At 40.1% G+C, this 23,666-nt stretch overlaps 1 protein-coding gene across 6 annotated transcripts in view; it reads right to left on the reverse strand.

Annotated features, from left to right (window-relative positions):
* BRD9 (bromodomain containing 9) overlaps window positions 1-23,666 on the reverse strand; it is a 55,900-nt gene that overhangs the window by 16,302 nt on the left and 15,932 nt on the right. The window contains exons 6-12 of one of the 6 annotated variants that reach the window (XM_032765532.2): window positions 21,200-21,310; window positions 20,294-20,406; window positions 12,383-12,515; window positions 9,337-9,412; window positions 7,195-7,290; window positions 1,886-2,018; window positions 747-858 (exon numbers count right to left, since the gene is read on the reverse strand). In XM_032765532.2, coding sequence (XP_032621423.1) covers window positions 747-858; window positions 1,886-2,018; window positions 7,195-7,290; window positions 9,337-9,412; window positions 12,383-12,515; window positions 20,294-20,406; window positions 21,200-21,310 — 774 coding nt within the window. Of the gene's footprint in view, window positions 1-746; window positions 859-1,885; window positions 2,019-7,194; window positions 7,291-9,336; window positions 9,413-12,370; window positions 12,516-20,293; window positions 20,470-21,199; window positions 21,311-23,666 lie in introns of all 6 variants that reach the window. The other 5 variants (XM_032765530.2, XM_032765531.2, XM_032765529.2 and 2 more) reach the window with 5 other exon arrangements.

A 23,666-nucleotide genomic window follows, 5' to 3' on the forward strand; every position in this document is an offset into this window, starting at 1 on the left:
CCAGGGGCTCTGTATGATCCCCTATTTCCCTGTTCTGGTTTTCACCAAAATCAACAGGGTTCTGCCCACTGACACCCAGAAAGTTGTGTGAAATTTTGGAATTGATTAGATGCTGTGTTCAGAAATTAGCTCTTTACAGACTAATAAAGAAATGCGCACTTAGTTTGGTCAATAACCTCAGATCCTGTGCTAGGAGTAGGAGAGAGGAGGATTTCAATAAATGCTGCTTGCTGGAAACATCTGTGCTTGCACACTAAAGGTGTGTCTCTCTTAGAACACTGCATCCACATGGGCAATTCTTGAAAGCGGAGTGGTTTTTAGAGGAAACTATTTTGCAATTCCTTGTTAGACTGTTTTGTCATGGCTGTGTGACTGTTACTTCTTATTAATGCTGTATGCACACAAAGGAAGAAGTGATCTCCAAATATGGTGTATTTGGAAGACAGCTGCAATTTCTTTAGATGTTTCAGGTTACTTAAAAATGGACATGTTAGTAACCCTGGTAATACAGAGCCCAGCATTAACATGGTAATTTGCTTTCCAAACAGTTCCTTATACTGTTTTAACATTATGAATAACTAATTTTTCCACAAAATATTGTGTGTTTAAAACAGCTAAAACATTTCCTGATAAATTAGACACCTTTTAATGATACCTAGAAGTGAATGCTTAGGGATGAGAATAGGACCATCCTTATGCTGATTAAACTGTTTGATTAACTTCACTTCTGCATAACCGGGACCCACCTGCTTTAGCTGATAAATGGTTTTGGAATGATCACCACCAGTAATCTGATCCAGAAGATCATCCACTATTTTCTTACTGTAACTTCCAGAATCTTTCACAAATTCCTGTAAGCTAAAGGAAATGAAGATAAGGAATATTTAATCAGAAACTCAAAACGGTTGCATTTACTAAGATGAAGCTTGTGGCTTTTAAAAGGATTGACAGTTTAATGGAAAGTAGCAGCTTCCCTCTCCAGAAAGTGATGGCTTTGCCACTGCTTCCCACGCAGACTGTACAAACTTGACATATGAGTTTATCAAAGATAAAAAAATTGTAGTTTGCTGTAACAGCATCAGAAACCTGAACAGGTCTGAAAGCAACATGCAAGATCTAAATATTTTACATTTGGCTTCATTAAAAAAATACGCAAAACTGACACAGAACATATTTTCTATATTTTTTTCTATATACTTTTCTAGTAATAGAAGAAAGAAAGAACAGTGATATTTATATAATGAATTATACCATTACTTTGCAAGATCACATGTACTACCACAGAATAGATATGCCAGGCATTATTCACACCCCGGGCTTGGAAATTTTGCCCTTATCTCTGGATGTTAGACGCTTCTCTCTAGCTACACAGGATTTACCAACCTTTAGTACAAACTGCTGTTAGAACTTTAAATATTTGTTCATTGAAAAATAATTTCTAGACCCCATTATTTCTGTCACAGAAATACCTGCCAGTTTGACCCTGTAAAGCCTTTTATTTCAGCACCCAAACTAGCAAACTTTAACAATCTTTATCACTTTACAACTTCAAAGTGTGGTCAACCCTTAAGTAAGCAGGCCTTGTAACAGCCTTGTAATGTAGGTTAATAAATTATACCACCACTTTAAACTTGGGAAAATTTAGGCAGAGAGGTTTGCTCAAAGTTGCACAGTAAGCCAGTTTTGGAGCAGTTATTAGAAATCCAGGAGTTCTGGGCTCCTACTTCATCTATGCTTGGCCCATTAGTCTGCATTGTCTCTCTGTAATTTGCCATGAAAAAGCATGATGAAATATTATCTCAGCTAATCTAAGGAAAAATCTCTTTTCCTCTTTTCACAAAGGAAATAAGACAGGCTTAGATTTCCCTGTTAAAGAAATGCTTACCTTAAGGCACACTGTATCCCAGTTTCATCACCATATGCTGAATATAGCAGTTCCATTTCATCTGATTTCAGATCATGAAAGATAGAGTTGTTTTGCATTGAAAGTGCTGTACTAGCACTTGTAAGAAATGTGACTAGAATGAAAAAAAGGAGAAAAAGATAGGAAGTTATCTTGAGTGTAAAAGCTCATCTGGAAAGAAAGAAAATCCTGTTTCCTTCCTGAAGAAGGTACAGGATGCTACACTGGTCCAAGGTCCATTTCTTTTATATCAAGTTCTGACCTATACCAATGCCAAAAGAACACTGCAAGACCACAGAACCAGTGAGACTATTTTAAAGTTTGATTTTTGTGAACCACTGGGAAAAAAAATATCACGATTATGCCACTAGAAAGCAAGACATTTATTGTTATCCACAGGGCTAAAACATTTATATTTAGAACTGGCCATTCATAAAATATACCACCTAAAAAACACATTCTGTTGACCACCTTGCTTTCTTTTGCTAATTTAATTCCAATATGATTTAGCTGAAACCAATATTTTTATTTGACAATCACAACTTCAATTCCAGACTTCAGCAAGAAAACAAAGTATTATGAAGTGTTAGTTGCCAAATCATGGCAGACTGAAAACTATTGACAAGTTTTACAAAATTAACTTTAAATAACAAACAATGAACCACCCCCACTTCACGACAGATTTAATAAAGTGACACTGAAATGTTAAATCCAATCTCCTATGACCTGCTGGGGCTTAACATTTTGGCAGACCAGTAGACATTTTTTCAGCATCAGTACGTTTTATCCAAGCAATACTAATTGCCAAATCATCAGAAAAAAGTTATTCACTTGGTGCAGTAATGATGATTCTTCAAGATTCGTGTTCCTATGGATGCTCCACTGTAGGTGTGTCTGCATCCCTGCACTGCTGATTGGAGAATTTTGGTAGCAGTGTTTGTTGGGCTCGTGCATGCACTGTCTCTCCTTGTGCCTTGCCACGAGGCTAGCCAGCGTGCGGGCTAACCATCCTCAGTTCCTTCTCTACTGCCGAGTCATAAATGAGAACTCAGAAATAGAGGGGAGGAAGGCAGATTGTGGAGCACCCACAGGGACACACGACTCAAAGAATCATCATAACTACACGAAGTGAGTGACTACTACTTCTTCTAGTAGGGTCCCTATGGATACTCCACCATAGGTGACTCCCAAGCAGTACTTCTGGAGGGCAGGGGCTTTGGAGTCGGGTCAGTTACAGATGACAGCACTGTGGAGCTGAAGATGGCATCAGAGGCACAGTCCCCAGTGATCACATAGCGTTCTGCGAAGGTGTGCACTGACAGCCGCTCACTGACAGGTGTGGACCTGCGAAGGTGTGGACTGTCAGCCGCTCTGCAGATCTCTCAGATAGGGACATCCTCAAGGACAGTGACAGATGAGGAGATCGATCCTGTGGAACATGTACGTATCAAGTCTGGAGGGATCATGTTCTGAATTTGGTAGCACTAATTGAATTCGAGACCCACTTGGAGAGTCTTTGGGCTGATATTGCTGAGCCCTTAGAGCTTTCTGCCATAGAGAGGAATAGTCTAGAGGACTTCCTGAAGGCTCTTGTCCTATCGAGTAGAATATTAGATGTTAGGAGATCCGTAGGGTATGCAGCATGGCCTCCCTTTTGTCTTGGTGAGGCTTGGGGTAGAAGATAGGAAGGCAGATTGACTGATTCATATGAAAAGAGGAGATTACCTTAAGAATGAACTTCGGATGCAGTCTGAGTGTAATCTTGTCTGGGAAGAATGCTGTGTAATAGAACTTCTTGTACTTCCCTTGAGCATGAGCTTTCTAGGTGCTGGAACCACATGAGAGCCATGTTTGGATGCAGAGAATCCCCAAGTTGGGATATATGGTTTGCCCTTTGTCCTGTGAGAGGAGGTGAGGAGCAGTCAGAAGGGAGATCAATGAGCACACTGCGAGCGGCATCAGGTAAGGGTACCAGGTCTGCCTTGGCCAAGTAAGAGCAATCCGGATTATGTGAGCTCTGTCCCTCTTCACCTTTAGAAGGACCTTCAGCAGAAGAGGAAACAGAGGGAAGGTGTAAAAAAGGGTCCTGGTCCCAGGGGAAAAGAAGTGCATGGCCCAGAGAGTGCTGTCCCATCTTGTTCTGTAAATGGCTAACAGGTCTGTGGATGGTATTCCCCACCATATGAACAAGTCATGAAGTACTGACAGGTACATCTCCCGCTCATGGTTGTGTGGGAATTTGCAACTAAGCTTGTCCAGTATCAAGTTCTGCGTACCTAGAAGGTAAGCTGTGGACAAGGTGACGTTATGAGAGATGCACCAGTTCCATTGCTTCTGTGCATAGAGAGGGTGACCTGGTCCCTCCCTGGCAGTTGATGTAGTTCATATAGGCTATGTTGTCTGTTAGGATTTTCGTATGTGATCCTGCTATCCGTGGAAGGATATGGGCACTGGCATTCCAGACTGCTCTCAACTCTAGGAGGTGGATGTGTAGGGATATCTCTCCGCAGGTCGAGGAAGTTTTTGATCCTGGTAGGTAGTGACAGGAGGTTGTCCAGACTGTCTCTTTTCGGTCTGTAAAAGAAACTGAACCATAGTTCTGGGCATCGCATATGGAGTCTGGTGTGTGATATCACAACTATGCTTGCCGCCATATGCCTCAGGAGTTGCAGGCAAGAGTGTGGATGGTATTTGAGGACTGCATTGAGCTATGAGTGAGACCAGGGATAGGAACCTGTCTTGAGGTAGGAAGGCTTTGGCTTGTAGTGTGTCTAGGCTGGCCTTGAGGGTTGACTTTTGGGTGCCGATCTGAAGGCCCAGTTCTGTGAACCAGTTTATTGTGGCATTAGTGGCTCAATGAGCCTCCTGGAGCAACCGGGCTCTGAGGAAACAATTGTCCAGGTAAGAGTAGATCATTATTCCTTGTAAGTGTTGATGAGCAGTTACCACACAGAGAACTTAGAAAAATACTCTGGGGTTGATGAAAGTCTGAAGGGGAGGACTCTGTAATGGTCATGTCCTAGAGTAAATCTGAGAAACCATCTGAGAGCTGGTGGCATTGAAATATGAAAGCAGGTGTCCTGTAGGTCGAGGACCAAAGACCAATCTTTCTGTTCCAGTGATGGAATGATAGACAATAAAGTGACAATCTTGAATTTCTGAGCCTTGACAAACTTGTTGAGAGCTCTGAGCTCCGGAATAAGTCTCCAACCTGCCTTCTTTTAGGATATTAGGAAGTAACAAGAAAAGAACCCCTTGCCTCCTAGATACTGAGGTACTGGTTATATAACTACTAACTGGAGGAGTCAATATATTTCTTGACACAGTAGACTTTCGCGTGAAGGGTCCCTGAAGAGGGACAGGGAAGGGTATTGTGGAGGGGGGTGGAAAGGTGAAGTGGATGGACTATCTAATCTCTAAGATCCATGTGTCCAATGTTGTGTGCTCCCAGGCACTGTGGAATGCTGCCAAATGGGTGCATGGTCACAGACAGTAGTGTGGAGTGGTGTTGCAGCACCACAATCTGCCTGTCAAAAGTGGTGTTTAGGGGCAGGGGAAGGGATGAAGATTGAGAACAAGAAGGTTTACACATTTAGTAAATCTTCCCTTTTTCCTTTGGGGCTCATAGTGGCGCTGTGATGGGAATTGAGATAAATAGGGCCTGTGCTGGGATTGGGGGCTAAAACATCTCTTTTTCCCCGGTGTGTAGATTCCCAGTAACCTGAGGGTGACCCTGGAATCCTTCAAGATGTGAAGAAGGGAGTCAGTCTTCTCAGAGAAGAGTTTCACACCCTCAAAGGGGATGTCCTCCACTATAGTCCGCACCTCCTTTGGGAATCCCGTCAGGTGGAGCCATGACACCAGTCTCATCACCACAGCCATGGAGATGGACCTAGAAGCTGTGCGGGTGGTGTCAAGAGCCAACTGCAACAATGTTTTTGTCACCAGTTGTCCCTCCTGAATGATGGCCTTAAAAGGATTCCCGAGAACTCTGCAACAACTTGTCAATAAAGTCATGTAACTTACTGTAATCCATGTAGTCGTATTTTGTCCTGTCTGGTTACTGGCAATGAAACTGTAAGGTGGATGAGGAATAAGGCTTCCTATCAAAGAGATCGAGGCACTTCCAGTCTCTGTCATAGGGTGTTCCCCTGGAATTATGTTATCGGCCACGAGACTTCAGTGCATCCACCACAATGGAATTGCATGGTGGGTCAGAGAAAAGGAACTCTGATTCCTTTGTGGGGACATAATATTTCTTGTCTACCTTCTTGCACATTGGGGCTACCATTGCTGGGGTTTGCCATATTGTTTTAGCCGGGTCTAAGATCGCTTCGTTGATTGGGAGGGCAATTTTCAAGTAGGACTAAGAGTGGAGGATGTTGATGAGCTGGTGGTGCATGTCGTTGACCTGACTTCCTCCAATGGCATGTGGAAGGTATCCACTACTCTTTTCATCAGCTTCTTAAACAGGCAGAAATCATCTGCCATGGATGGTGGTGAAGGCATGACCTCTTCATCTGGGAAGAGGAAGATATGGCTTCAAGTGTTGTTATCTCATCCTCTGTGTCCTCTTCTTGCTCCTTAGTTTCTCGAGGCTCTGAGGCCCTCAATGCTGCGGATGAGGAAGAGTGCCTGGAGGGTTGTTAGGCGATGCTTGGCGCTTGCAAGGCAGGCTGTTTCTGTCCCACTCAGGGGTCCCAGTATGGCAGCATATGGCCTGGTGGAGGTGTCCATGGGTGGCCATACCAAGATAGTGGTGGTGCCACCTGCTGCTATATTTCCAGACACTGCTGATCGTGGGTCTCATATGGATCTCGAGAGGAGTACTGTTAAACCCCATCTGGATCACTATCTGATCCCTCACTTGATAGTAAAGGGGTATGACATGATTGTGGGGATATACTCTGTGCTACTAAAGTTCTTCGATCAGCAGACACACCTACAGTGGAGCACTCATAGGGACACTACTTGAAGAAGAAAACATATTTTATTCCCAAGAAAACTTCCAAACGTATGCAACTTTAGAAAAAAACTTCTATTGCAGAGGTTACATTCAACTGAACAGTATGAAATCAACATAGTATTTTAATACTGTTATTTTTCATTATGTTTGCTTTTTGTTTTGATAATTAACATTTGCATTCAGTTGCAAATACAAATACTATAATTTATAAAAATAGCTAACTGTACCAGAAATGTGGAGACAGAATAACCTGGAATTATTTGCTTTCTATAGTTTGATCAAGCACTTACACTAAAGTTAAGCTATTTTCTTTCTACAGATTTACCTTTGTTTCTTCGTTCATCTTTAAAGCCCAGTGTAGTGAAGCCAGGTAATAATTTGCTTGACAAAGAACTCAGATCCACTGGGTGAGTTTCTTCCTCTATAATAAATTTGATTAAATAAAAAATTTGTATTATACATTTAATGATCTTTTCAAAATACCTTAGTATAAATTTCATATACTTCTACTCATGGAATTAAGATTAAATAATCATCATGAGTATTTCGATACTTGTCACAATGATAGAAGATGAGACAAAGCTAAACAAAAGTAAAACATAATATTAAATGATATGCATGAAGTACAGCCACAATAATCAAAGTTCTTGTTCTAATTTTCAAACACATTCAATTCAATATAGCTAAATTTCAATCTTTCAACCACAAGTTTGGTTAGTTTTATTTGTTTTTTTAAGTGCACCGTATAACCTTAACACTTCCTCTTGCCACAAGAGCTGTAACAGTAAGGTATTACATCATGTTTCAAGTTTTGTATGCTTCCAAAAAAAACAGAACCTGTAAAATGAATCATGTAAACAGTAATATGTTTATAGAGAACAAGGCTACAACGAAAAAATAAGAATCCTAAATTAATGTACAAATTGTAACTGTGATTATGGGGACTTTACTTTATGCTAAAGTTGCATGAAAACTGTTTCATTAAAATAGTCAGCACAAGAGATGCTGAATGTGCATTGTTTCCATACTGAATGAAAAACACATTATTATACTTACAAAGACCTCACTTCACATTAAGAGATTGGGTCATTTGTCTAAACTTGCCAGAGATGTGCTGTCCCTTTAAGGACTAGAGATTTACCAGAGTTACCAGCTACAGCAGCTCCATAGCACATCAGCATGGGTACCTTAACCCATCCTTCCCATCTCTTCCAGTTACTTGGGTGGGGGGAGGGGGGGATATTCATACCCACATCTGTGCAGTAAAAGCCTTCTCTTTTACTTGGATCAGGCTGAGCAGCACTCATCCTCCTGCCCTCTGTAGTTAAAATACCAGGTTTCATCATAATCCACCGTGGGCGTTATGCTAGTGGTTCCTTTTTCAAAGGGGAGTGGGGATGGAGGTGGGCAGGAATTTTTCCCTTACCGTCAGATTGGCCAAGGTAAGGTGGGTTTTTTCACCTTCCCCATAGCAGGCTGGGGGCTTAATGGGCAAAAAGCTAAAGGTTAGGCAATGATGTCACAACTTATTATGTAAGCTTGGGGCAGATGTCCAATGCAGGTACTACACAGGTTATGAATATGGTGATCAGATAGAATGGAGTGGGAAAGGATTTAGAGGAGGTATTCTTTAAAAGAGTAGAAAAAGAGGTGGGGGGAGTTCAGGACTCCTATGACTGGTATGGCAGGGGCACCCCCTATTTTACAGTCCTCTCTTAACCCTCATTTGGGGAGTAGGTGCACAGTGGGTTGGCTGGGGAACAGGAGCAGTAAGGGGGGCGGGGTGCCTGCCAGCAGCCCCCTGGGTATATATAAATGATGATAGAATTATCTGCACTGTACAATTCTATCTGCTGGGTACTCCCAGACACTTAGGAATAAAGCTGCAGACTAATTAAACATTCAGTGTCTTCTTTCCTTCCAGCACTGCTGGACAATGGCATTCTCCTTTATAGTGTCACAAAGATGTACAATAACGTATTGTCAATATTAGATTTTATAACCCTCCAAACTACTATAAGCAACTGTTAGATCTCCCTCTGTTGGTCTCAGCCTTCACTCCTCTTTGGCCACAGCACTCTGTCTAGCGAAAGTTAGCAGACAAACCCCCGAATGCCTTCCTGCCTCCTGCTTTCACCAGCAGCCTGATCTGGCTCCACTGCTCACCAGCGAACTCTCTCAGCTCCGTTCTTCTGGAGCTTCCCCTTCCTGAAGCTCTCAACCCAGCTCTGCTCTTCTTTTGAGCTCTCCCCCCATTTCTGGACCCTAGATTCTGAACTCTCCCCAGCCTTTGGGCTGTAGCTCATTTATAACTCCCAGAGGCAGCCCCGACCTTCTCACTGCACCAAACGAAGGCGCACCTGGACTGAAACAGGAGAGCGGGACCCTGTTTCATTTTTGGGGCCAGCTACCCTGTTACACCACAGTTACCATTAGAAATACATCATTAAAAGAACTAAACACTTACCTTCTGCTTCCGGATCTGATGAATTAACCACATTGAATAATAAAGATCCATCTCCAATCTTTTTCAGATAACCCATCTGTAAATAGAAGTATATTGATAAAGGAGTAGCCTTATACTCATTGTTATAGCTCAAAACAATCGAAATTTGAAACACTGAGATTTTAGTTTACACAGGCTTCTTTGAAAAAATTTCCTAGCTGAACCTGGCCTCTCTTATATTGCACTTGTATAGCCTTTTTCAATAAAAAGGAATGTAGAGTCCTGGCTGTACAGTAACTTCCTTTTAATGAATGCTTCAAAGATTGAAGACGTCCTTTGGAACAAATGATACTTTGTCCCTTATCTGACTTATTCTTAACTCAGACCTAAAACTTGCTCCCTGGGCAGGAAATCCCATATTAATTCTGGACCTCAGTTTCATTTGTTCCATCTTCTAACAATAAGGATTTTTAACTGTCAGCAAGAGAATGTAACTTCCTCCTTCAAGAGCTTCCTAAATCCCTGCTCTTTAAAGTGTAAGAGTGAAATCCTGGCCCCACTGAAGTTGATGGGCATTTCATTAATGACTCCACGGGAGCCAAGATTTCACCACAGGTGTCCACGCTGCCAAGGCTAGACTGCTCTTTGTTCCAGTAAATGCAACCATTGTGCCCATCCTCTAACATATCCATTTCCAAATCCAGTGTGAACTGCTTGTTTTCACATCTCTCCAACACTTGCTCCATCCTGTGTCTGGGACATTATATCTTCCTGCTCTCTTGCCACTCACTTCACCCAACTGCTACAGAATCACAGGAATCAGATGAGCTAATTCATCTTTCTGTCTCTAAGTCTACCCGCCCTGTAAATTTAGGACTTCAGTTCTCCTCTGGTTAAAGGAAACAGCAAACTTTCAATTACTTCAGTTGGTGCTGAATCAAGCCCTTAGGGGAAAAAACTATAATCAGAGGATCAGGACTACTTGAGCACACGTCTGACTGTCTAAAGACAAGCTATGATTAGGAAGAGGACTGATAAATAGGATTTACAGAGACACAATCACATGTTGATGACAGAGAAAAGCAGAAATATTACTATGCTTGATCTGAGCCAAAAGGCCAAAAAGCTGCCTCTTCCTCATATCTGAGGGATGGGTGCTCTTTCATTCTTCTACTTGGAACTTACCTGCTGCTATTACTTTAAATCTCCAGTTAAATATCCCTCTCTTTCTAACTCATGATTTTCTTTCTTAAAGTACTTGAAATGTTTCTAAGAAGTGCCACAAAGAAAATTATTTCTAAATAGTTTATTAAACTCCATATTACATATAATGAAATGGTTGATGCACATTTGGAAGGAGGAATGCACAAGAATGATACCTCCATGTCACGAAAGAGCAGCAATCTACACCAAGAAAGGGTTTGAGGAAGGGATAGCATTGGCTGCAGCCACTGGGTCTGTACTAGCCAGTATTAAAGCCTGGGCTTTAAAAGCTGCACATATGGAGCAACTTACTCCTTCTCCACATTCTCATCCCCTCTTCTTGTGAGCTGGTTACATTCTGCATCAACTAGCCCTCTTCAAAGAGTTTACCAACTGGCTGTTTCACATAGGACTGCTGCTGCATGTGGCTTTCAAAGGTCTATTTGAAGGCTTCCAAATAATCTCAACTCCCAGTATGCCCTTCGAATGACACAATGAAGCAGAAGGTCCAGTAGGAAACTATAACTTCTCTCCTCTTTCCCCCTTTCTGAATAACTTTGCTTACTGCAATTCCTCCTAACAGTCAGGGAGATAAGATGCAGGAAAGTAAGTAACATTAAAGGTACCAACCATGCCCTCATCCCCATCATCCAAGTTCTCCAGCAAACCTTTCCCTTGCAACGACCACCAAATGCAGAGAAGCAAGATAGACTGGGATGGGGATGGGGGATGCACATGCACCCCGGGCCTTTTCAACTAAAGCCATCCTATGACATAGGAGAGATGGGGGTGTAGAATGGAAAATGACATTGAAGCTTCACTACAATGTTAAGTCTGCACATGATAAAATTAAACAGTTGCTGTAAACCTCAATGTCTGCCTCAATGGAGGACTGGAGCTACTGATATAAGCAGAGTGTCCTGCAGTCTTCAAAATTTCCCAAGTTGCTATTTCCTATAGCATCCACACAACTCACAGTACAACCTTGAGTAGCACCCCCTGCCCCGCCCACCCCACAAAAACAGCTTGTCACACCTACCCCACCATCGATGGCTTGGCAAACTTGTCAAGATCACAAAGCTAGGCTCAGCATTTATGTTGGGCTTAGTGGCGGCTAATGAAGGAGACCCCCTAAATGATGTCGTTGACAACTACACAGCCTGTAAGTGTACCCACATATGCCCATCTATGTTATAACTGAACCCTCCTAATCTCTGGAGCCAGGTTCAAGACAGTTTAGCCTGCTGTTAGTGCCCCAGGCTCATCAACACAGCCAGGTGCAGATGGCAGGGTATGTTCTTCAGGTAGCATCACTCAAGAATGTGTTGTGTGTGGTGAGCAGCAGTCAGCAACTAGAGAACAAAAAGAGTTTAGGAGGGAGGGAGGGGCACTGGAATCTCTACCTAAAGTAGGAAGTTAGGAAAATGTAAAGATGAACTCCGAAGGGGGAAAGAATTCCTAATAACCCTCAAATTCATACTAACACTAATTTACCTCCAGCTACCTGTTAATATGATAGACAAGAAGAGAATCCTGCCACTGTGTTACAGTCATCTCTAAGGGTAAGGCTCCAAAGCAGCTAACCTAACTATCTGACTATTTTCTCCAGATGAAATTCCGCAGGGAACTGACATGAGACCTAGATGCCACTTAAGAGCCACTGAAACCATAATTAAATGGCTTAAATGGGATGTAAGTGACACATCATTTTGCTGGTCTTCCATAAAAGGTGAATTTCACCCGCCACAGACTTCAAGACACTCCGGAAATGTAAATAATATTCATAGAACTTATTTCTTGTGATGTGACAAATATTTACAAGCCAGACACTATGTAAAATGGTAGACTTGACCATGTTGTAGACCTTGCTGTTTGGTAGATATCTGTTGATCCTGTCTCGAGCTTCATCTGCTGCATGCTCCACCAAGGCCAGGACATGTTCTTCAGCAGTGCTGTCTGTTAGACTGCATGCATTTCCTTCAGGTTCAAATATGCAACTAAAACAGAGTACAAATTATTCAAATAAAAATGGAACCAAACCCATTTTCAAAACAATAGCAAACTGAGTTTAGTGACTACTAGCTAAGTAGCGCCAATGTTTTTAAAAATTCAGTCTTCTTCACAGGGTCAATTTGTCTATATGTTTAAGTCTCGCATGTGATAAAAGTCCTATCATAATTTTGAAGTACTGAAACAACTGAGTAGACAAAAAAACAACCTCCTTCAAGATTTTAGTCATTTCTATATTACTATAAACAAGTGAAACATCTGTTTCATATTAATCAACATCTAACACATTCTTGTTTCTGAAGGCAAGTGTGAATTTTAAAGTTTACTTTTCAGTTGAACCCTTTTAACTAAAATAGCTACCAACAGCCAAATACAAATGGAAGAACCATGAACTATACATTAATGGAACAGAGGACACAGTTTGAGCTACTTCATATATAAATGTAACAAAATGTAGAAAGGGAATGTTGTGGAAGAACAGAGAGAATGCATCATCTCTGTATTATATAAATTTTAAAAGAATAATTTTGGGTATAAGAGGCTTATGAATTATGAGGTCACTACGGTACCATGGGCCATTTCTCAGGTGGTATGTAAGGTGCTCTGTAAATGAGATTTCTGGATGGATAAAAATCAGTAAGTAAAAATAAATAAATAAAGCAGAGGTTTTTGATAAAATGCTTTTCAAGGAAAAAAAACCTATCTTACATTATAGTGCAAAGATATCTCATCATGGAATAGGGATTATAAATTCTAATTCTATAGTATGACACAATATATTCATGTAATGTTTAAGAAAAGTTTTGCAAATGAGTTCCAGTAGTTCATGGATTAGGGACCCAAACTTATGCGGTTCCAGGGGCTTCTGTATAGATTATTTAGGTTAATCTTTCTGTCTACCCAATCGGACTCAGTGCTAAGTCTAGAAGATACCATCAGAGATGCTTAGTTTTGCAGTTCTCACACTGTCGGTTTGTGTCTCCAGAGATAACATGCTTGTTAATGTTTTTAAACAAACAAACAAACAAATAAATAGAGGTGAGAAATAACAGACCTCAACCCTATTGTCCCTCTGCAAATTTGTGTACACAGTCAGTCCCTCACCTCTCTCTAAAAGTGCAAAGTTTCAAAAAGTTCAATGAATAGAAGATTGTTGTGGGTGGAATAGATCTGGACAAGGAGAAGTCTGAAGATAAATGTGAGAAGGGAGGGACAAGCAGTAGAAACAAAAGTGAAACTGTTTGAGCAGCATATTCCAGAAGTCTTGAGGTCTTTCTGAGTGTAGCCTTCATTGATTTGAGATCTACCATACCATTCTCTCACTAGAAAGGAAACCTATAATGGCAGCAGGCCGTAAAAGAGCTCCAGTTTGGGAATATTTTAATGAAGTTCCTCTACCTGGATAAGACAGGCACCCATGCAAAGTGAAAACAGTGCAACAAAGAAATGCAAAGCCTGTTTGCCTAAATGAAATAACATCATGAGACATGTTCTTTCTTAGGAGGAAGCTGCGCTGAACACGATGAAAGGAACATGACTGAAGAGGCAGAATCTTCAGGTTAGTAAACTTTTTTATTTCATACTTCTTTCTTAAGGACTGCCTGTCTTCCTTCTGGACTATTCTTGAACTCTCATGTTTGAGCAAAAAATATAGTAGTTATTCTATTGTACTATCATTTCAGATGCAGTTGTGATAAAAAAATAAATAGCTGAAATAGGCAGATCTTCCTTTTACAATTTCACCTTTAAAGTACACCTTTACCCCGCTATAATGCGGTCATGGGGAGCCAAAAATCCCTACTGTGTTATAGCTGAAACCCTGTGATATTGATGTAGGGGCAGCAGGGCTCCGGAGGTGATTTAAAGAGATCTGGGCTCCAGCCGCTGCGGGGAGCCCCAGGCCCTTTAAATTGCCAGCAAGCCCTGCTGTCGCAGCCCCAGGGTAGTGGCGGCAGGGCTCCAGCAGTGATTTAAATGACCCTGAGCTCCCCGCAGCAGCTGCAACCCCAGGCCCTTTAAATTGCCAGCAAGCCCTGCTGTCGCAGCCCCAGGGTAGTGGCGGCAGGGCTCCAGCAGTGATTTAAATGACCCTGAGCTCCCCGCAGCAGCTGCAACCCCAGGCCCTTTAAATTGCCAGCAAGCCCTGCTGTCGCAGCCCCAGGGTAGTGGCGGCAGGGCTCCAGCAGTGATTTAAATGACCCTGAGCTCCCCGCAGCAGCTGCAACCCCAGGCCCTTTAAATTGCTGGCGAGCCCCGCTGCCGCAGCCCCGGGGTAGCAGTGGCACGGCTCCAGTGGTGATTTGAAGGGCCCTGGGCTCCTCCCAGCAGCCAAAGCCCCGGACCCTTTAAAGCGTCGCTGGAGCCCCCACTGCTACGTGCAAACCCGTGTTATATCGGGTTGCATTATAGTGAGGTAGAGGTGTAGTACTGAGTGTCAGTGAATGCAATGAGTAATACTAAATGAGCAGTATGGTAATAATAATTAAATAACTGCATTGACTTATTTTGTTTTGGAGAAACCATCCTCAGCATGTAGGATTCTGAAGACTATTCACCTTCAAGATCACCATTTTCTATAGTTTCAGAGTTATCTGCCAATGATATTGTTTCAGTCACATCATGTGTGTCACATAGCCACAATCTATTACCTGTAGCAAAAAGAAAAAAATCTCCATCATCCAAAAACAATAAGTTTATCATAAGAACCAGATTACAAAAAGTAGTAAATGATGTAAAAATTGCCTGCTTTATTTATGCAGCAAACTCTCCTTTCCGTATGACTGAGAGCCCACACTTCATTAACATGGTTCAGTCATTAAGACCAGGATACTGTCCACTCAACAGAGCAGATGTCGCAGGTAAATTGCTGGATGAAGTGTATGAAAGAGAAATTGAGCTGTGTGCAAAAGGTCTACAGGGTGAAATTGTTAATGTGAGTCTTGATGGGTGGAGCAATGTCCACAATGATCCAATTGTATGTGCTTGTGTGACAACAGAAGAATGAAATGTCTTCCTTACAGAAAACTGATACATCAAGAAATGCAGACACAGCGGAATGCTTATGAGAAATAGCAGTAAAAACTATAACAAACTGAAGAAAAAAATCAAAAGTCCAGTATGCAGCTTGGTCATAGACAATGCTGCAAATGTATCCAAGACGAGAAGAAATTTAGAAGAGAGTTCCAAGCTAATAACATATGGCTGCAGTGCTCATTTGATGCAACTCCTAGCCAAAGACTTCAGTGTTCCAGAAATAAAGGCTAATGTTGTTGAAACTGCAAAATACTTCCATAACAACCACTTTGCAGCAGCTGCTCTGAAAAAAGTGGGAGGAACCAAGCTAACTCTACCACAAGACGCACGATGGAACTCAGTAGTGAACTATTTTGAGCACTATAGCAAGAACTGGCCTAATCTGATGACAGTTTGTGAACAAAATCGTGAAAAAATAGATGGCCCTGTCACAGCCAAAGTTCTCAACACTGGGCTTAAGAGAAATGTTAACCATTGCTGAGTACCCTGAGCCTATTTCTGTAGCCTTGAACAAAATGCAGGGTAAATAGCTGTTTTATTGATGACGCTGTTGAAATTTGGAAGGAACTGAGTGAGATCTTAAAAAGAGAAATATGCAATAACAGAGTTAAATTACAAGCTTTAAAAAAAACAAATGAGACAAGCACCATCTCCAGCTCATTTTCTTGCAAATATTCTCAATACTCGGTACCAGGGTCAAACCTTAACTGCTGAAGAGGAGGAGTTGGCTGTGACATGACATTATGGAGGGATGACTGCTGGATGTCCAACTATAATAAACTTCAGGTGCAGAAACAATATTTTCTTCCTTTGGACTAATCCATTCCCAACTGAGAAATCGTTTGGGAAGTGAAAAAGCAGGAAAGCTTGTTTTTCTTTTCCAGATTATGAACAAACAGGAAAATGAAGGTGAAGACAATTGAGTTAGCTGCAGAAGCCAATATTTTAAATTTCTCATGTTGACCTGGCTGACATAGTCGATTTAATTTTTTTTAAAATATTTCATTTAACTATTTTAGTTAACAATTAACAAAAACAAGTTTGAATTTAAAAAACTTGAATGCTTAACTATATTCAAAAAAATCTAATGCTTGTTTTGTTAAAATATTATATGTTTGCTTTTGAAGAAAAAAATCCAGAATACATAACGTCGTTTTAGTTAAATAAAACAATTTAAATGTCTTTTTGGTGATGTTCTCCTCCTAATACAGCATGGCAAGAAAATCCTCCAAATAGTAATGATTAACCTGTTGAATTGGAGATAGTTCACCTCCCAATGACTTCATTAAGTATCTACTTCAATTACCTTTAGTAAATGAAATAAGCAATCATTTATTTTCTGATATATCTGTAGAACTAAGCTGAAAAGTTTTCAAAATAAATCACTTTAAATATGTATAATGTGTACTTTCTAAAAATGAAACCTACATCTATCTCTGAGTTGTGAAGAATATGTATTAAGGTTATAACAACCAACAAGAATGCACTTTTATGTAGAAATCCATGATTAAATCGAGTCTGACTAGTGATTTAAATCAAATCCACGGTTAGATTTCCTTACACTAATATTCATTTCAGCCTACTTACACCAATCTTTTTTCCCTTCTGTGATCCTTCCAATTACTCAGCATGCAAGTTACATCGGGGTGTGAAGGATGCTTTCAGAAGTCTTAAAAGAGGAACACTCCAACACAGAAGCCAAACCACCAAAAAAATCAACCTTCTGCTGGTGGCATCTAACTCAGATGATGAAAATGAACATGGATTGGTCTGTACTGCTTTGGATCGCTATCGAGCAGAACCCATGATCAGCATAGACGCATGTCCTCTGGAATGTGCTGGAAGCATGAAGGGACATATGAATCTTTAGCACATATGGCACGTAAATATCTTGCAATGCCGGCTACAACCGTGCCATGCAAATACCTGTTCTCACTTTCAGGTGACATTGTAAACAAGAAGCAGGCAGCATTATCCCCTGCAAAAGTAAATAAACTTGTTTGTCTGAGCAGTTGGCTGAACAGAGGAGGAGGACTGAGTGGACTTGAAGGTGCTATAGTTTTACATTGTTTTATTTTTGAATGCAGGTTTTTTTTTGTACATAATTCTACATTTGTAGGTTCAAATGTCATGATGAAGAGATTGCACTACAGTACTTGTATTGAGTGAACTGAAAAATACTTTTTATTTTTATAGTGCAAATATTAATAAAAATATAAAGTGAGCATAGTACACTTTGTATTCTGTGTTGTAATTGAAATCAATATATTTGAAAAAATGGAAAACATCTAAAAATATTTATATAAATATTATTCTTTATTGCTTAATCAAGTGATTGATCTTTTTACTCACTTGATAGCCCTAATGATAATATTAAATCCCATTAACTAATAGTTTAAAAACATTAAAAGCGTGGGTCTCTCTGACACACTCCACATTGGACGGAGTCAAATTTCTACACTTCTGTTCAGGAAACTTGATCAGTAAGTTATAAAGACCATGGGTGACATTTTCAAAAGTGACTTAGGCACTTAGGATTCTAAATGCTTAAATTAGGTTTGAAAAATGGAAAAAAAAATTTGAAAATTTTACTTCACAACATTTTACTGGAAAAAAGCCTCTTCCCCTTTTTATCATGAATCTAATGTACAAACATGTACCTTTAGGTTCTGGTTGTGCTCCCACTGCAAAAGAACTCCTGCTGACTATAATGGTACACGATCATGCCCTTCAGATTGTGCAAGATGTAAGTTGCTAAATGAGTGTGTATCTAAGTAATGAAGCCCAAGGGACTTATATAAACATTGAGGGGGCCAGGAGAAGGTGCAAACCACACTGAGATCACTTCAGAATTTGATCTCCTGGATGGAATTGGAGACCAGTAATTCAGTTATTTGAGTTTATACTTTGGTAGAGCACCAAGAGGAAGGATGGTCCAGTAGACAAGGTATTAGCCTGGGACTCGGGAGACTCAATGCCCTGCTCTGTCACAGACTGCCTGTGTTTTGAGAATAAGTACATTAAAGACTGTGAGGTCCTCAGATACTATGGAAACGGGGCCTGTAAGAATTCATCAGAATTGGGGCCCTACTGTGCTAGGCATTGTACAAACCTAAATGAAGGTGCTCCTCCTTATTTTGTATGTAAATGATGTTGAGTCTGTATTCCCATTAACAGAATCCTACTTCCGGTTTACTCTCCTCAATTCCATCAAGTAGCCCATGAAAAATAAACCACAGTTTTATTAATGAAAGCACTGGCACTTACACTGTTGTACAACTCTCTTCCACTACAGTAGAACCTCACAGTTACAAACACCTCGGGAATGGAGGTTGTTCATAACTATGAAGTTTTCATAATTCTGAACAAAACATTATGGTACTTCTTTTAGAAGTTTACAACTGAACATTGACTTAATACAGTTTGAAACTTTACAGAAGAAAAATGCTGCTTTTAATCATCTTAATTTAAATGAAACAAGCACAGAACTGTTTCCTTACCATGTCAAATCTTTTTTTAAAACTTTCCTTTCATTTTTTAGTCATTTACATTTTACACAGTACTATTACAGCACTGAATTTTCTTTTTTTTGGTATTGGCTGCTGCCTGATTGCATACTTCTGATTCCAACAGAGGTGTGTGGTTGACCGGTCAGTTCGTAACTCAGGTGCTCATAACTCTGAGGTTCTACTGTATAGTAATTCCAGTCAATGCAAACACTCAAAACATTTGAAGAGTTCTATTTTTAACCCCACACCTCTGTCTCTCTCTCGCACACACACAGAACTGCTAAACTAATCTCCTGTTTCTTCCATTAGCCACTAAAGATGATTGATTACCAGAGCTGTCAATCACCAGCGCTGTTCCAAAAAGCTCAGTGGCAGATTATATTCTACATTTTTTTTATATTTAAAAGGACACTGTAAGCTTGGAAAAAGCAATAATTGACCAGAAATTTTGGACCTAATATAGTTACTAATTACAATAAGTAAGATTACCTTAACTGAAAAATGTTTGCAAAAAAGTTTACTATTTTTTCCAGTGTGTTTACTCTGCTCATTTGACAAAATTGCTAGTTTTACTGTTTCCTTTGATAAAAAGACCCTTATAAACAACAAGAGGGGAAAGGAAAAAAAAACTCTCATAAAACATGTTTAAAGGATTTGCATCCTGATACACAAACCTTCAGTTTCAAAAAAAACCTCTATTATTTACTAATGTTGGACTTTTTTTTTTGCAACATCTATTTCATAACTTTGGTGTCAAAACAGTCACCCTTTAAAACTTGAAGTTCATAATTTCTCAGTAGGCTTGACATTACTCACAGGAACTATTTCTGCAACTTCAAGAACTTTTGGGAAATGTGATGAGAAAAGGTGACAGACACTTGGAGGTGAAAGAGGCTTTTAGCCACCATTAAAATAAAGACAGATCTTGATTTCAGAGCATGTAAAAGAGGAGAAAATATTTATCTATTCATCACAGTCAAGTCAGGTTAGTTTGTAGAGGGAGGTATATTTGGCCTTAGAAGCAATGTGGTTATAGATTTGGAATCATCAACCTGTGAAACTACTGCGTGATCAAATTTCATGTTAACATTGTATTCCTCAAAGTATCAAACACAAAACTGCAAAGAGTTGCTCCCTACTCCTTACCCAAGCCTGGCCTGCTGCATTAATCGAGAGTACAATAGCTGCCACAAAGCAGTATGCATTTCCATTAAGACCTTTACCTAATAACTTCTTTACTCGGCTTTTTGGATTTCTTGGCAGTCTCTACTTGTACAGGAACGACTTCAGGAACAGGTTCCTCAACAGCTGTGTCTTCATCACCCAAAAGAGCTGCCTGCTGAGAAAAATCCATGTCCTGCATAAACGACATGCTGCGCTTCAAAGCTAACAGCCGTTCCTAGAATCAGAAAGGACAGAGCGGCAGGGACTTTACCTTTCCCTCATAGCCAAGATGCTATGATAATGGGATGGGATGGGAATGGCCATGTCCTTATTTTGCTCCTATTGTTTAACTTCCAATGGTGATGCAACATGATTTGGTCATGGTAGCATGGCACCAGAATTTCTGCAGCCCGACCATCAAAAAACAAGTAAGGACTACACAAGTAGATACAGCTGCCTATTTTACATATAGACTTACCATAACTGAACTGCAACACACATTCAAGGTAGCCTATAGACACTAGTCCACATTAACAACTATTTTACAGTAACAGACATGGGAAAAATCCCTCAAATCTTTTTACAGTCATAAAAACTTTTTAAAAGAGCTCAGCTCATTGAAAATCGATAGGATACATTAAATTTGTTTCTGGAGTGAAACTGTGTGTCCAAAGTTTCAGTCTGAAACAAATTTTTATAGGGGGGTTATATAGATTTAGGCCCTATTTCTGCTCCCATTAAGGTTAGTGGCAAAGCTCTCACTGATTTCAATGGTGCATAATCAGGACCTAAGAGAAAGGAGGTTTATAATGGAAATGCTGACAAGCCATTAAATATAGCAGCACGGCTGGGCACTGCTATAATTAATGATAGATGGATGAAATAATGTTTATCACTATGATTGATTATAGTCCTTGTTAGTTTAACAAATCTTTTCTGCTTTTTGTTTTTAATAGATCTCTTACTTTGCTCATCATCTTAAAGCCTGTGTGGAGTATCTTCTTGGCTAGCTTGTAGTACACAGTATCTGGTCTGTTGTACGTCATTGCATTATCACACATCAGTTTAAAATCTGCCTGAAAAATACAAAACACAGAAGTTGCTAAAACTTCATATCTCCTTCAATAATTGAACATAAAAAAGAGCTCCAGATAACCTCCTGTGAAGACAGCCACATTAAGTGCAAAGGCATTTTGAGAACACCAATAAGTGTTCAAAGACATTAAGTGAATAGAAGTCAAAAGTGTGAAAGTGACTTGCAAAGGGTTGCACCTTTTTTGCTTCCTTATGATGTTCAGTGAACTCCTGAAAGGTTAAATTTTATTTATTTTATGCACACACAACTTTTTCCTTGTTTGTTTTTTAAACTCAGAAGTAGCTGGAATATAAAGTCAGGTTTTCCTTGATTTTCCAGGAGGCCTCACTGTGGTGGAATGGAGTAGTCACAAATCTGTATTGTGACCTCTCTCACTCCTTAACTGAAGGTTTTTGGGTCACTGAATCTTTAGGAAAGACATTTTCCCCCTCCCAATCATTTATTCCAAATTAAATTAAAACAACGTAAACAAAAGCACAGGACAAGGAATTTTAAAACAGCCTGAATAAAAATCAGTTCTCTTAATCTGGTTTAATTACATGACATCTCTGATGTTACTATTCCAGTTCTATAGTGTCTTTCAAGAGAAACAGGGTACAAAAGAACAGAATTTCTGGAGTAAAGGCATTTTTGAAACTACCTTTCAGACATTCTTTAAACATAAAAATAAAAAAGTAGAAAAGGCATAAACACATTTTTTATTCCTTTGCTTTCCATGTCACCTTTAAAATCTGCTACTTCTTATGACTGGACTTCTCTAAAGAGATGAGTAACAGAGGTATATTCGGATGTAAACTGGATAAGCCTTTTAAGTGTGCACCTCTTTTCCATGCACATTAAAAAAGAACACTATTCATTATTAATGTCCCACAATAACCCAATGGAAATATTATTAGCAGTTTTACATGAGATCCATGAACTATTTAAAAAAATTCTTCTGTAGACTTGAAATGGATATGAAAGTTTCAGAAGATCGCAAAGCGAACACTCAAGTCCCTTGGCCCTCATTAAATTAGATTAGGGCATGTTAAATTAGTGCTAGCTTGACAACACTGGTTCCCAAAGGTGGCTGTAACTCCCACCAACACTTTAAAATATTGAAAGGATGGCTGTTCAAACAACTTGATCTGAATGATTCTCTGCACACAAATTAGGTAGCTACTCATGCAAATCAGAATTTCTTGGTCATTTGTGCATGAACATACCCTATCTGTGGTTGCACTTTTGTGCAGGGAATTATGTGCCTTTTTGAAAAACAAACCTTTGGAGTTTATAGACTCAGGGCCAGATTTTCACAGGTGTTTAGGCATTTTAAAACGCAGATTGGAGCCTAATGAGATTTTAAAAAGCTCCTAGGTGCCTATCACTGGAGTTAGGCACTTAGGTGCTTTTGAAAACCCTATTAAGTGCCTAACTGCATCTTTAAGCGCCTAAAGACCTTTGAAAATCTGGACCTAAACTCCTAACCAGATTCTGATCTCAGAAGAAACTCTTTAAATTAGAATAAATCTTTTTTTTCTTAAATTTCCTGGTTCAAAGCAGGGATTGGGAAAGTGCTGCTCTGATACCTAGGCAGAAGCCATCAATACAATGCTAAGGAAGTAGAGGGGCACAGTCACAGCTGCTGTGACTACTTGAGGTTAAGTGATTTGCCTCTAGCCTCTCTGATTAAAGAGACAACTTGAGGGACAGAAATGGGGGACTGTGAACGTGAGGTGACGTGACGTGACTCTTGAAGAGCTGTATGGAGTCTTTTCCTAAGCTATTGGCCTTGGAATAAGTTCCACTCCTTGGCAGCAAAGCTACCGCAGGCTCCCCTCACCCAATCTCTTTCCTTAGTTGACGTGTATGTTTCTGAATGACTCTTCTCGTACACGGAAATATTTATTCAGGTCAAGTACCTCAGATAGTCATAACTGGTGTAGCAGCAGTTAAAGTTCACTCCTGTAAACAGAACTAGAATGAACATTTATGGCTTTATAGGTAAAACCCAACAGCTCAAACTTCATCTCAAAATCAAATACACTTCTACCTCGATATAACGCTGTCCTTGGGAGCCAAAAAAATCTTACCATGTCATATTGAACTTGCTTTGATCCACTGGAGTGCACAGCCCCGCCCCCCCATGGAGCACCACTTTACTGCGTTATATCCAAATTTGTGTTATATCAGGTGGTGTTATATCGAAGCAGCGGTGTACTAGTCAGGGCTTATCATGGAATACTGGTGTAATGTACTTTCTGTACACTTAATAAGGGAACCATCACATTTTGCACCAGCTGCAATTTCCATGTGGGACTATGCCCATAAGAAATATAGAATGTACTGCAGCAAGC

The sequence above is a fragment of the Chelonoidis abingdonii genome, chromosome 2 (assembly GCF_003597395.2).
Source record: "Chelonoidis abingdonii isolate Lonesome George chromosome 2, CheloAbing_2.0, whole genome shotgun sequence".
Lineage (NCBI taxonomy): Eukaryota > Metazoa > Chordata > Testudines > Testudinidae > Chelonoidis > Chelonoidis abingdonii.